Below are 14,775 nucleotides of genomic sequence, written 5' to 3' on the forward strand. Positions count from 1 at the left end.
TTAATGTGAATAATAAGCACCATGGTGAGAGCCCATTTCATAGTGTTTTGAAATGAGCTAAAACATGTTTTATTATTAAAATTAAGTATTTAGGGATTCTTAAAAACTAGGAGAATTTCTCATAATCATTCCTATACAATCACTTCGATCCAAATGCTACTTGAATAATAAAAGTCCAATGGAGAAGCAAAAGGACCTATGATGAGAAGATCATAGCATGAATTCTTGACAAAATTGAATTCTTATATATCCTCGGTCCAAATGGTACATGATATCAATAAAAGTTAAATGATGAATCAAGAAGACCCACAATGTAGAAGATCATAACATGATTGACAAATTTGGATTCCTACATATCCCCTCATGTGGTGTATATATAAAAGATTAATCTTTATAGATATCATCACCTATATTTAGAAAGTTTTATGCTTTTGTATATCGGTTTGGATATGTGACTTTTCAAAAAATCATTTTTTCATTTCTATTCAAATAGATTAATCAATCAAGGTGCTATTCAAATACGTCAGTGTGGACCCCGCATTTCAGCTCATGCGTTTCCCACTCGATGACGAGCTTGATTTTTATTTGAAAAATTGATTTGTTGATTAAAAATGACTTGGAGTCGCCACTTAATTTTGTTTTATTTTTAAAGGGTAAACAAAATAAGAAAGAAAACCCTAAGTGCGACTCCTTATTTTGGAAAAGGTGATCTACGAAAAACCGGATCGGGCTCGGGGGTCAGGTTATTTATCGGGAAGGTACGGTAAAATACCATAGCACCCCTCTAAGTCCTTAAAGTCGGGTCTCTACTAATAAAATGAAGCAGTCAATACAATTGATGAGGGAATCAATGAATACTCAGAGTGATCGTGTACATGTGGGAATCTAAACATACATACAAAAAATGACCCAAGCGGGTGTGGACGCGTACCTGGATAGTGATCCATAAAGCGCTATCAAGAAGTGAGGTTAGTGTACAATTAAGGAATAATTTCGAAGCATGTCATAGAACAAAATAAAATCGATCATGCATGGCAATCAAATCAAACAAACAATCAATCCATCATAAGGAAATCGCATATGTCGGGCCCCCGCCAAAGCCCGATTTATATTGCATGAATTAATCTTACGAATCCCATTATTTCGGAATCATGAAGATTCATCATTTTTGCTTGTGTAAAAATCAAAAGAAATAGAACATTATTTAAAAATCAGAGTGGAATTAAAACTGTTCGAGAGAAAAACTGGGTTTTGAGATTTATTTGGAAATTGGAGTCTCGAAAATTATTTGAAGATTGGAGTCTTGAGAATTAAATTTAAGAGTTGGAATTTTAGGATGTCAAACTTGAAGGAAATTAGAATTTTAGAAATCGGAAATTAAGTTCGAAAATTGGGATTCAAAAAAATGTTTAAAAATGGAATTTTGAAATAAATAAATGGACTAATAATAATAAGGACGAAAATAATGATTAAATAAATGAATGAGAATGTTGGAATTTTTGAAATTGGAAATTAGATTTAGAAGTCAGAAAGTTTAAAGAATTGTTTAAAATAGAATTTTAAGATAAATAAACAAACTATTAGTGATTAAATTAATGTGAATATGGGAATTTTCAAGATTAGGAATTTAATTTGTAAATCTGAAGTTTTAAAGAATTGATTTAAAAGGGAGATAAAATACTAATGATTAAATAAATTAATGAGAATATGAGAATTTTCGGGATTAGGAATTTAATTTGGAAATCAGCGATTTTAAAGAATTTGATTTAAAACGGAGTTTTGAAATAAATAAATAAATAAAATACTAATGATCAAATAATTTAGTGGGAACATGAGAATTTTTGGGATTAGGAATTTAATTCGGAAATCAGAAGTTTTAGAGAATTTGATTTAAAATGGAGTTTTGAAATAAATAATCAAAATAATAATAATTAAATAGATTAATGTGAATATTGGAATTTTGGAATTAGAAATTAAATTTGAAAGTCGGAAATTTTAAAGAATTGTTTAAAGTGGAATTTTATAATACATAAAATAATAATAATTAAATAGATTAAAGTGAGTATGAGAATTTTCGGAAATTGGAATTGAATTTTAAAGATCGGAATTATGAAATATTATTTGAAGGTTGAATTTTTATAAATTGGGCTTGGAAATTGGAAGTTAGAAAGTTTGAATTAATAATAATAATAAGGTTTTGAAAGTTTGAATTAATAATAATAATAATAATAATAAGGTTTTGAAAGTTGAGTTAATAATAATAATAATAATGAGATTTTTGAAAGTTGAGGTAATAATAACAATAATAATGAGATTTTTGAAAGTTTGGATTAATGATAGTGAGATTTTTGGAAGTTTGGATTAATGATAATACTAATAATAATAAATAGACTTTGAAAGTTGAGTTAATAATAATAATAATAATGAGATTTTTGAAAGTTTGAGTTAGTAATAATAATAATAGGGTTTTGAAAGTTTGGATTAATGATAGTAATAATAATAATAAATAGATTTTGAAAGTTGAGGTAATAATAATAATAATAATGAGATTTTTGAAAGTTTGGGTTAATGATGATAATAATAATAATAAATGGATGGTGATTGTGTGAAATGATAATAATAATGATAATAAAAACGATAATAATAATTAACAATAATAATAATAATAGTAACCATAATAATAATAATAAACAATAATAATAATAATAATAACAATAATAATAATAGCAATGATAATAATAGTTAATAATAATAATAATAATAACAGTAACAATAATAATAATAATAGTAATAATAATAATGATAATAATAATAATAATAATAATAATAATAATAACAGTAACAATAATAATAATAATAATAATCAATAATAATAATAATAATAATAGTAATAATGATAATAAGTAACAATAATAATAATAATAATAGAGATAATATCATAAACCCCATACCCTTGAGCCCAAGCCCACGTCCAACATAAAGAAAACCCAATCCACAAGCCCAAGCCCGAATCCAAAACTAAACACAAAATTAGGCCTGGGCTGCAACTCAAATCTGAGCCCAAAGGCTTCATGGGCTAGCCCAATACAAAACACCAACCCAAAACCTATCTCCATCAAAAAATTGGGCCTAGTGCCCCAACTCAAGCCCAAGCCCAAGCTTCATCTTCTCCACAGCTCCTTCTCCACCCGAATATCATCCTCAAATGGAGCTCCCACCACCGGCGGCAAGATGGAGAGAAAAGTCGTGGCAGTGGTCCGGCGGCATCCAGAAGGTGCCGCCGTCACGGTGGCTTGTGCAAGTGCCCACATGGCTGGAGTGGTGATGGCGGCTGGTGAGGAGCAGTGGCGGCAGTCCCAGGGTGCTTGCAGCAAAGAAAAAAAATGAAGGATGGGGCGGCTCGCGTGCATGGGGCACCGCTTGCATGGGAATCCAAGATGGTGAAACAAATGGGTATGAAGATGGGTGGGGACATTATTGATAGCATGGACGGCTGATGATAATGGAGATATGAATCACAAAGTGGTGGGATGGGTATGAGGAGTTTAATGAGAGAAAGCGGGTGTGAGAAGTTCGATAAGTGCAAGTGAGAAGTGCATGAAGATTTTTGAGAGGATGGGAGGTGGATGAACGACCTGGTTCACTGAACCTCAGCAGGTTGGTTAGTGAAGGCATTGTTCCACTCAGACAAAAACAGAGTGATAAAGAGAGGGAGAAAAGCATGGAAATATAGAGTGAACCTAGCTATATTTCATGGGTAGTCAATAGAGCTGGGGGCAGGCATCATAAACATGGGACAAGAGCATGATTCTTTTATCCATATCAGGTTCGTGAATGAAGTCACGCGTCAAAATCGCAGGGGAAGCCCAGGAAGCCAAAGAAAAATTAAATAGAGCATACATACACATAAACAGCTTTAGCAAAACAAATCAGTATTTTTTGGTGCCCAAACCGATCAACAGAAAATAAATCATACCTATGAACCTAGAGAGTTTCTTCTGTGTGGCAGCCAAGGCCCCCCTGCTGCCTCCCGCTCCCCAGATATCTCCTTCTTCTTCTTTTCTCTTTTCCCTGTTTTCAGTCTTCCTCTGCAAGCCATGTCCGTATCCCGTCCCATCTGCCGCCCGAGAGCTATCCTCATCAGTCCCCCTTTCACTTCTAGCCGTCCTCGGGTCTATCTTTCTCCCCTCTTCTCGCTTCCAGCCGTCCTCGGGTGGATCAAGAAAGCAGAAAAGAAGAAGAAAAAAGAAAATGGATGAAAATAAAAAAAAACCCACTAATGCCCCCCAGTTGAGGGGGTCTACAGTCAGTCAATCGAGGTACGCTTCACACACTTTCTCTCTTCCATTATCTTATGCTCAATTGGTTGAGGTAAAACCTCAATCATCAAGAATTGATCAAACCGATTACTTAATTAGTTGAGGGTCAACCTTAATGATTACCTACTAGTACCTTAAAGCTATGTTTGGTTTATGAGATAGAATAAAATATGATATATATATCATAACATATGATTTTTAATGAGATATGATATCCTTGAATATATATATATATACAAATGAGATATATTATATTATATTTAATTTATGAAATGAATAAAAAATAATATGAAATATATATTATTTTCATCGTTTAAAATAAAAATTACACTACATTCAAATATTTTCTATTTAAAAAATGAAAATTTTGTTATGTTTAACAATATTCATGATTAAAATATTTAAACTCTGCCAATAATTTTTTTTATATTATGTTATCTAATATATAAAAATTATTTATACATCATATATTAATATTATTTTATAAATATTTTTCTAGTTTTTCTTTTTTAATCATAAATTTAATTTTTAATAAAAAAAATTATTTTGTAAAATAAATATATTAAAAAAATAAAAAATTGATAAAAAAAAAAATGAATTTTTGATACATGAGATATGTATATCTCATATCTTACCATGAGATTAACATATCCTATGTGAAATGGACGAAAAAAAAAAGGTGGATAATATATCTCACCACTTATCCTATCCTATGTTTAGTTGAACATAGGATAAGATAAGTGATGAAATAACTTATTATATCCTATCACCAACCAAACATGGGATATGATATAATATCCCATTTTTATCCTATTCAATACTATATCCAGAAAACCAAACATGACCTAAATGAATAATGATTAGTAAAATAGTTGAATCGATTACTCAACCAATTGAATCATTTTTAAAGGTTTTGGAGACCTCAAATGGATACTAAACTATTATTTTTTAAAATATTTATAATAAAAGCCTTACTAACAAAAATAAAAACACTCTACTCATAACCACTCCCCAACGGACTTTAATTGAGATAAGGTTTAATTTCTACATTTAATCATAAAAATGTTGTAGATTTAAATTATATAAATGCAAGTAACAATATAACAATAATATAATAAAAATCAATATAAAAATAATTTCAAATAAATTAAAGAGAGTAGGAAAGAGAAATTATAAACTCAAGATCTTTATAGTAATTTGATGTAACTTGACCTACATTCACTCTCTTCAAAATCCTAGCCAATTAAGGGTTTCACTATTTTGAAACTTCCAACCTAAGCCTTCAAGCATTAGAATTGAATTATGTTCCAATAAATTTTCTTGAATTTATGGTTCCAAGCACCCTCTTAGAATAAATTTTCTTCAAATATCTATTACAATAAGATTTTCAAGATAAAGTGTTCAAATTCTTCCCTCAAGTGATATCCCACACTAGAGCTCACCTCATAAAAGTTTACAAGAAATGATAGGAAATATGCTCATAAAATCTTAGTACAAAATTTAGGTTCAAATGACATAAGATAAATAAGATTGGAGTGCATTAAATGGATATACAAGTTTTAAATCAAAGCGCACTCAAAACACAACCCCGAGGCTCTAAAATATATTAAATACATATTTTGGAATGTTAATTTTTTTAAACAATGAAGTAGAAGTCTTTTTATAAGAGTTTAGAGGCCAACCTAGTCGTTACGCACATGTTGGGAGTTGACTGATCAAGCAATTGGTTCACCAACTATTGGAAGTCATAGAACATCAACCGACACTTGATTGAAATTCGATTGATCCCCAACTATTTGAGGCTTTGTCTTAACCAACTAGAAATATGTTATTGAAAGTAAGAGAGTACAAAATGCACATTGATAGGTCAAACCCAACTAACTCAACTAGTTCCTTGGACCCTTGACTAGTTGCATTGTAAAGCGGTTAGACAACCCAATTTAAGGTCTAGAACTTCTAACAATCTATGTTTAGCTTCTTAAAACCTTAAAAACAAATTTAGAAAGAATTTGACTTAATGTATTAATTAAAAATGAAAAATCATTCGATTTAAAAGAAGTTAAAACAAGTTAACACTTTAAATGATTTTTGGTGAAAAATAAAATATATGATCCTAATTCACCAACAACCTTACAAAAGGATCATAGACAAAATGATTTTGGTAGTACTTCTCTTTGAGGTCTTCTCCTTCAACTTAAATTTTTTTTACTTGATTTATTTTTGTAATACCCATTTTGAAAATCTTCTTATCTAAACATACTTAAGATATATCATTAATTTCAAATCTTATTTTGTTATTATTAAAATTGAGATTAAACAAACCTTAGTTCTATATTTTGTTATTATTAAAAATATAAGATTTTTTATATTTAATAAAGAAGTTCATTATTGTTATTAAAAAAAAAAGGGGTAGAAATAGTCCACGGATCACCCACGTAGCTTATATAGCCCTCATTTTTTTTTTTTTTATATTCAAATTACAATTTCCGGACATGAAACTGCAATCACACAACCACTTGAAACTCACCACCCTCCTGCTAAATTACGCCGAGCACTTCCAGACGAAGCAGCTCCTCCAAATCCAAGCCCAGCTCATCACTAACCCACCACTTTCTCTCCACCCAAATCTCATCGCCGTCAAGCTCATCGGCGCGTGTGCCGCCAATGCCAACCTGTACCACGCCCAGCTCATCTTCGCCCAACTCCCAAACCCCAACGTCTTCTCTTGGAACGCCATCATCAAAGCCCACATCAATTGTGGAGCATGGGAACACGCGCTCAACTGTTTTAACCGCCAACTCTCACTCCCCAGCGCGCCAAACCCAAATGAATATATATACACCTCGCTCATCAAGGCCTGCGCTGGCCTTGAGGCCATAGCCGATGGCCTCAAGGTCCATGCTGTTGTGATCAAATCTGGGCTTGATAACAACATCCACCTGGGAACTTCTTTAGTTGACATGTACTTCAAGTTCCGAGAACCCGCTAGTGCAGGCCAGGTGTTTGATGAAATGCCTCTGAGAGACGTGGTTTCTTGGAACACAATGGTATCTGGGTACTGCCTGTGTGGTGATTTAGAGTCGGCAAGGCGGGTTTTTGATCAAATGCTTGAGAGGGATGTGATTTCTTGGAATGCCATGATTGGCGGGTACGTTCAGAATGGGAAGTATTCGGATGCGATAGAGGTTTTTCATGAAATGCAGAAGGTGGGTGGTGTGGTGCCTGATGATGTTACTCTTGTGAGCGTGTTGTCGGCTTGTGCGCATGTCGGCGCACTTGATTTTGGGAGGTGGATCGATCGGTTTGTTGGCTGGAGAGGGAGGGGATTGAATCTTTATTTAGGGAATGCATTGATTGATATGTATGCGAAGTGTGGAACCATGGAAGAGGCTAGGAGGATCTTTGATGGTATGCGGGAGAGAGATGTGATATCATGGAGTACTATGATTTGTGGTTCGGGCACCCATGGTGATGCTGATGAAGCATTTGGGTATTACTCTAAAATGCTTGAATGTGGAGTGAAGCCGAATGAGGTCACTTTCATGGGATTGTTATCAGCATGCAGTCATGCAGGTTTGGTTGATAAGGGGATTGAGCTTTTCAGTAGGATGATCCAGGAATATAGAATTGTGCCCAAGGTTGGGCACTATGGGTGTGTGATTGATCTCCTTAGCCGTGCTGGTCGCCTGGATGAAGCAGAGGATTTGATCAATTCGATGCCAATAGAACCCAATGTTATAGTTTGGGGAGCATTGTTAGGTGGTTGTCGAATTCACAAAGATTTCAGGCGTGGGGAACGTGTTGCGCAGCATCTTCTTGAACTAGATTCTGAATACACAGGAAGCTATGTTTATATAGCAGGAGCTAAGGCTTCAGTAGGTAGGGTGGATGATGCAGCAAATTGTTGGCTGAGAATGCAGCATAAAGGGATAATAAAAGATCCTGGTTGCAGTAAGATAGAGGTTCATAATACTGTTCATGAGTTCAAAGAATGTGATAACACCTCTAGTGGAAAGGATATTCGGCTATTTTAATAAACGATGTTGAATCATGAAAAAAAGAGAGAGATACATGCTCAATGCATTGATGAACTCCAACAATAGAGTAGTGGCACAAGGAGCAGGAGCCATGAATTGCTTGACGAGAATATCGTGGACCTGGGTCTTTGTCTTTTGTTGCCAGTACTCTCTGCATATCTCTACTCATCTACACAAGACTACAAGAGAATCAGGTAATTTCTCCACAAACATAAACCGGATAGAATGAAATCAATGGCTATGTATGGGTCCTAAGGCCAAAAAGAATAAGTGGAATTCAACTGAAACAAACCCTAAATCAAAGATGTAATATTTAGAGTAGAACTTAAGCTTAAAAATTCCATGATTCTGGATTCTCAGCTAGAGTGATATTTCAGCCTGTCAATGATTTAGTAGCAAAGCTTTTGGTGTAATGTCCAAAACAATTTTGGATTGCACCACTAGCTGTGCCGTTTCTGGCAAATCTTTTACCAATTATCAGTACTGAACAACTCTGAAATGAGAAAAATCAAACTGACGAAAGTTCGTAATGTCTATGCATCTAGCTATTAGTTCATTCAAGAAAAAAAAGCCAACTCCTATGAAATGTATATACCAAAACAGTAAAACAGGATGCAGATCAAACCTTCATCGATCCCTTGGCCGATTGTAAGCTTTACAACCTGTCTGTTCCTAAACATCTGTCATGGTTTTTTCACTAGCCAAGGACCGAGAATCCTGAGTGCTTGATTGCTCAAGCCAACCTCAATAATTCATGAGTTCTCATAAAGAAAAATCCTAAGAAACAGTATTAATGATTCTTCCCAAGGAAAAAAAGTCATTGTATATGTTTTCATGACAATTCCTGGGCCTTTCTCTCGAGACACTTAGGGGCACTCCTCTGATTATTGATAAGCTTCTTTAAACTTTCTATACTACTATCTTCATACTGATAAGCTTCTTTAAACTTTATATACTACTATCTCCATACTGATAAGCTTCTTAAAACTTCCTAAATAGTTCATGGACAAGAATGCTACTGAAATCAAACTTAAGATAAAACGAAAAACCATGAATGAAGGTGTAACTTATGGACACATGAAGTATACTCCTAGATATGCTTCAATTCTCAAGCCGTAGAAATGCTTGAAGAAGAATGTCCCAAGACAGTTCAGATAAAAAATACAGTTAGATATGGAACATTCAACCGAAGTTGCAAAGGTTCCCACATTTTATCATTCCATGCCCTAGACTGAACATAGAAGAATACTTGTTGCTACCTCTCATGAAGCTAAATTTAGACATACAAGCTCACACACACAAAAGCTATGGGAAATTGAACTGAAATTGCAAATATTTCCACATTTTATCACCTATGCCCTGTCACGTAGAATACTTACTGGTATTTCTGATTAACATAAATATATACAAAAACATACACACACAGAAGGATATGAAATGTAGCACCTGGTTCTCTGAGCTGTCCAAGACTTTGTAATACATGCATCCTTAGCAAAAACCATCAAAATGATTTGATGCAATGCCTTGTTATTAGATAATGTAATGAGTCATTGTAAGGCAACCAAACAACTTAAAAACCACTAGATTCACAAACTGGCTTCAATCTAAATGAAAAATAAAACCTTGTCATGAACTACAACCATTACAAGACTTAGAAAATGCAACGAAGCTGGATTTTAAAACATTGGAACAGAACAAAAGGAAAAAATAAAAATAAAAAAAACAAGAAGCCAAATACTAATTTATGCGTTTGAGGGGTCCAGTTTTGCATCCACACTTGGTCAGCTTGCACCATGGTGTTAATGATCCCCTCGTGTGGCTTCCTCAACTTTTGCTAGGGTTTTGGATTCTGGGACCTCGAATTTCAGGAAAAGTGACTTGATTTGGGGCATGACCCGCTAGGAAGAGTACAGCCTCATTACAACTTCTTCAACTTCTTCCATCCGCATTAAGATCCAGCACACCAATGTGCCCCTCTCTTACTATACAGGAATATTTTGTGAGGTTTTTACCTGTAATCTCTTGAAACTATGTATAGGGTGTTGCTTATTGAAAAGCTTATCTGACTAATCATGAATTGTTCAAGTTTCAAGCTATTTTTGTAAAATTGGTTGGTTTTCACTTTGTTGCATCAAGGAATGCCAGGTACAACTGCTTATGCTGGCTTTTATGAGACTTTTTCTCCAAAAAAGAGAGAATGCCTTCATAACAGCAGCATGGTGCAGTTGGTCAGCGTATAGGGCAGTTTGCAAAGTTGATGGGTTGTTATGTTATTGGAAGTAAAGAAAAGATGCCGTAACACCTCATACTGGTGTCACAGAAAACAGAATGAACACTCACACAAATGATCTTCAAGGCACCAATCATCATTAAACCATTGTAAATTTTGTTACCTGCTTGTCACCAGGTGCTTCCCTGAAGGCATTGATGTCTATTTTGATAATGTTGGGGGGAAGATGCTTGATGCAGTGATCATCAACATGAGAACCTGTGGTTTTATTGCCACATGTGGGATGGTTTCACTATTCAACCTTGAGCAGCCTGAACATTTCTAAGCAAGTCTGCGAGGATTCCAGTCTAATGAAGACTATCACGCTTCTATCCCGAGTTGCTGAACGCCTTAATGCCTTACATCAGAGAGGGGAAGATAGCACATGTGGAAGATATAGCTGGAGGCCTTGAGAGCAGCCCTGCAGCTCTGGTAGGACTGTTTAGTAGCTGTGGAAAACAAGTAGTTGTAGTTGATCATGAATGATCTGTCTTCATCCTCATCCCCTATTTGAATGAAGGCATGACAGGCATTGTCTAGTAAGGGCTTAAAGCTTTTCCTATGAACCCCAAAAGAGTCTATGAAGAAGTTTTCAAACCTTTAAGCAAGAAGGGAAGTGTTTTCAAATATACCTAGTACTGGAGGAAATTTACATCAAATCAATGAAGTTGTACTAAGACACAGTGACAGTGATTTAGTGAGTTTTAGTAATTATCATCTTCCACATGATTGCCATCAGCAGTTAAGTTTGAGGTTCAACTTCAACCTAGTGGTGTCTGGATCTATGTTGTTTTTACTTGTGCCTGTTTGTCAGCTTTTTCTACTACAGTAAAAAATCTGATAGATACATTACTTGCCTTAAGTTTTCTAAGCTTATTTAAGTCATGGACAATGGTTCACCTGGAATTGTTCATACTAGGCAGATTGCATGGCGGGTCCTCACAGCTGCAGAGGTCTTCAGATGTACCCTTCCTGTTGCTGTATGCTGGTGAAATCCAAAAAAGGCATTTTGTGATTCTAATTTCATACTTGCACCATACTGCATTCCAACACTTGCTGAGTAAGGCTGAAGAAGAGTTCAGGTTTGATCATCCAAATAGGTGGTCTCGCCATCCCTTGCTGAGCAGAAATCTTCATTGATCTCACCTGTAGCTTGAAGGGCTCATGAGAAGAGAAATATACTAACCTACCTTAGCTAGAACGCTTGAAATCTCTAACACCACTGACCCAAAAACTAATCTCTCTAGTTTTCGATTAAGAAGATTTTTTCATTGTCAACCCATGTAAAATCTCTCTTTCTAATCTCCTCAACGGAGAAGATTCAATTCATTCTGTTTCCCTGGTGAACACATTGTATGAGTGACAACTCACAAGCTGCAGATACATCTGCTGTTGAGCAACCAAATAAAATCACATACTCATTTTCACAACTGACCCTGGATATAGCATAGTACTAACCTACATAGATGCCCCTCGTATCTCAGTATCATCTGATCTTCCAAGTTCTGTGAATGCTTCAGGTAGCTCTGGAATGATACCACAAGCAAGAAAACAGAAATGCCAATATCACCATTCCAGTGCTAAATAGAAGGCATGAGAAGATTTATTTCCCCTTTGTATGCAGGGTCATCTACAATTTGAGTTCTTAAATTTGCAAAAAATCAAAAGCACTTTCATTCCCATAGATAAGAAAGGATTTTATCTACATAGGATCAAAATAAATTGAACTACATCACAAGTTTAACAAGTTGTGCTTATCCATAATTCATCCAAGCCAACATTGATGCATCCTTTTGGAGAAGCCACCTAATCTGCCAACCAAATCCATTGATACTTCTTTATGCAGCTGCCTTTGGTTAGTTAATTCAAATCACAAGCACTTAATTCTCTCAAACTTGAGCCACAAAATCGATTATTTTCAGGAACAAATCCACAATGGAATATTGAAATTCAGCAATAAATCAAAATTTCAGCAGGCACTCAGAATTTGATGCAATGGATTGTTATTAGATAATGTATCGAGTCATTGTAAAGCAACCAAATAAGCTAGAAACCACTAAATTCATAAACCGGCTTCATTATAAATGAAATAAAACCTTATCATGAACCGCAACCATTACAAAGACTTAAAAAATGCGACAAAGATGTTTTCTGAAACATTGGAACAGAACAAAAAGAAAAAGAAATTCAAACACTACTTTCTGCGCTTGAGTGGTCCAGTTTTGTACCCACACTTTGTTGGCTTGCCCCATGGTGTTAAGGAACCCCTCCCATGGCTCCCACCACTTTTGCTTCGCCCCTCTCCTCCTCCATGAGGATGATCTACAGGATTCATCGCTACACCACGAACCACCGGCCTTCTACCCAACCACCGGCTCTGCCCAGCTTTCCTAAGCTTCTTAGCCCCATGACCCGGGTTTGAAACAGTGCCAATAGTGGCTCGACATCTTGTATCGATCAGTTTCTGGACACCAGAAGGCATTCTCACTAAAACGTATCTTGATGTTGGCTCTTTCAGTAGCTTTGCAGATGTTCCAGCTGCTCGCACAAGTTTTCCACCTTGACCCGGGTTTATCTCAATGTTATGGATTATAGTTCCAATTCTCATTGCTGCAAGTGGCATGCAACTTCCAATTTGGGAATTTATGTCCAGACTGAACATCTGGTTCATCATGCTCTCGCGGAAAGCATCATGAGGCGAATCCTTTGCAACTATGAAGGAAACAAGAAGCAAAAGCACACACATTATGTTCTGTTGGGTTTCTGATATATGAATAATACAGGAAGTTACAAATTTGATTTCTAATTTTTTTCATCATATAGGACCCGAACTCGCCCCCACCAACAAAGAAAAAAAAAAAAACTGCATTCTAATGCAAATGGAACATGGGATTTCAAATTTTGCCTCCTCCTTTCCTCAGTTTTCTCAGGGACAAATCAACACAGTTCTGTTTGGTTGTAGAGAAAATATTAGAAAGAGGAAAAAATACAGAACCTACAAGATTACAGTTATATGAGCTTAGTTAAATTGATTATTTTAAAAAGAAAAAACAACATCATCGATATGATTCCGTTTATCTGCAACCAAAAGGATTGCAATGTTCTGTTTGGATTCCGAGAAACTGTCAGGAGTGGAAAATAAAAATAATAACTTTTCTGTCTTCGATTTTCCAGCTGAGCGCACTCCAATTGCCTAGCACAGTGAAATCTTAGTTTTTCTTTTCAAAGAACCAAAACAATAAATAATGTAACAGATCAAAATTTTCCTTTCTTCTCTCCTCTGCTTTCCGAAACCAAACAGAATGCATTGATTTTTTTGTTTAAGAAAAAAAATAAAAAATCACCCGCCATTCAGTTCGAATTCTGATCTTTTTAAATAAAAATGGCTTGAGATCAAACATTTCTTTGGATTTCCAAGATTTTCTCACCAACCAAACAAATCAAACTAATAATAATAATAATAATAATAATAACATGAGAAGGGTACCAGAGGAGAGATTGCGATGACTAGGGTTGGCAACGGAGGGGAAGAGAAGCCTCTTCAAGAGAGTTGACGAAGCCGCGCGAGCTCTCACCAGGGCCATTGACGACGTCGTATTGGATTACACGGCCAAAGGGCTGTTCACCTCACCTCACCTCACCTCAGAAAAATAGGGTTTCCAGGATTTTCTTGTTTCAGGTTATCGTTATTGCCAAGGCTCATTTCCTCATTTTGCTCCCTCCAAGGCGTTAATATTAGTCCCCTTGGGAGTAACACATCTTCAACATCAAAATTGTCTATGGGATAAGTTGTAATTGAATTCAACAATAATTTTATATAGTAACCAATTTTTAAATATTTTTAGTGATATTGAAAATGTTTTTTAAATAGATAATTTATTTTATTGATTGAATGATATATTTAATTATTGAGTTATTTTATTAAAAGGATATTTTAAAAATCTAAATTTTGAAATTTAATCTCCCATCATTTTTTTATGTCTCACGTAAATAAAAATATCTTAATTATTTTTTAATAAAAACAATTTTCTTTTTTAAAATATACATATAAATACTTGAAATGATAAATTATATTTATATAAAAAATAAGTTATTTTCAAGAACAAATATTAAAAAAAATATTAAATTCATAATTTGAGGATTATTTTAT

The 14,775-nt window shown here is 34.7% G+C and overlaps 2 protein-coding genes across 3 annotated transcripts; one reads left to right on the forward strand and one right to left on the reverse strand.

Moving 5' to 3' along the window:
* Window positions 1-6,784: 6,784 nt before the first annotated feature.
* LOC100242438 (pentatricopeptide repeat-containing protein ELI1, chloroplastic) lies at window positions 6,785-11,390 on the forward strand. Of its 2 annotated transcripts, none has more exons than XM_002275499.4 (2): window positions 6,785-8,550; window positions 10,764-11,390. In XM_002275499.4, exon 1 carries the CDS (start codon window positions 6,812-6,814, stop codon window positions 8,351-8,353), a length of 1,542 nt encoding a protein of 513 aa, XP_002275535.1. In that variant the 5' UTR covers window positions 6,785-6,811; the 3' UTR covers window positions 8,354-8,550; window positions 10,764-11,390. The 2 variants fall into 2 exon arrangements, with proteins under 2 accessions (XP_002275535.1, XP_019075798.1); XM_019220253.2 differs by lacking the exon at window positions 10,764-11,390 and adding an exon at window positions 10,195-10,757.
* A 1,221-nt stretch (window positions 11,391-12,611) lies between these two features.
* Window positions 12,612-14,415, reverse strand: LOC100266379 (large ribosomal subunit protein uL2m). Its single transcript, XM_010652430.3, has 2 exons — window positions 14,113-14,415; window positions 12,612-13,337 (listed from the first exon to the last, which is right to left on the reverse strand). Exons 1-2 carry the CDS (start codon window positions 14,207-14,209, stop codon window positions 12,820-12,822), a joined length of 615 nt encoding a protein of 204 aa, XP_010650732.1. The 5' UTR covers window positions 14,210-14,415; the 3' UTR covers window positions 12,612-12,819.
* Window positions 14,416-14,775: the final 360 nt, after the last annotated feature.

Source organism: Vitis vinifera, chromosome 5 (genome assembly GCF_030704535.1).
Source record: "Vitis vinifera cultivar Pinot Noir 40024 chromosome 5, ASM3070453v1".
NCBI lineage: Eukaryota > Viridiplantae > Streptophyta > Magnoliopsida > Vitales > Vitaceae > Vitis > Vitis vinifera.

What these genes read in the sequence shown, in the direction of transcription:
- LOC100242438 (XM_002275499.4), top strand. Translation starts at nt 6,812, where the DNA reads ATGAAACTGCAATCACACAACCACTTGAAACTCACCACCCTCCTGCTA.
- LOC100266379 (XM_010652430.3), bottom strand. Translation starts at nt 14,209, where the DNA reads ATGGCCCTGGTGAGAGCTCGCGCGGCTTCGTCAACTCTCTTGAAGAGG. An exon ending in TCATCGCAATCTCTCCTCTG is followed by an intron (nt 13,338 to 14,112) that starts GTACCCTTCTCA and finishes TTTCCTTCATAG; the next exon opens with TTGCAAAGGATTCGCCTCAT.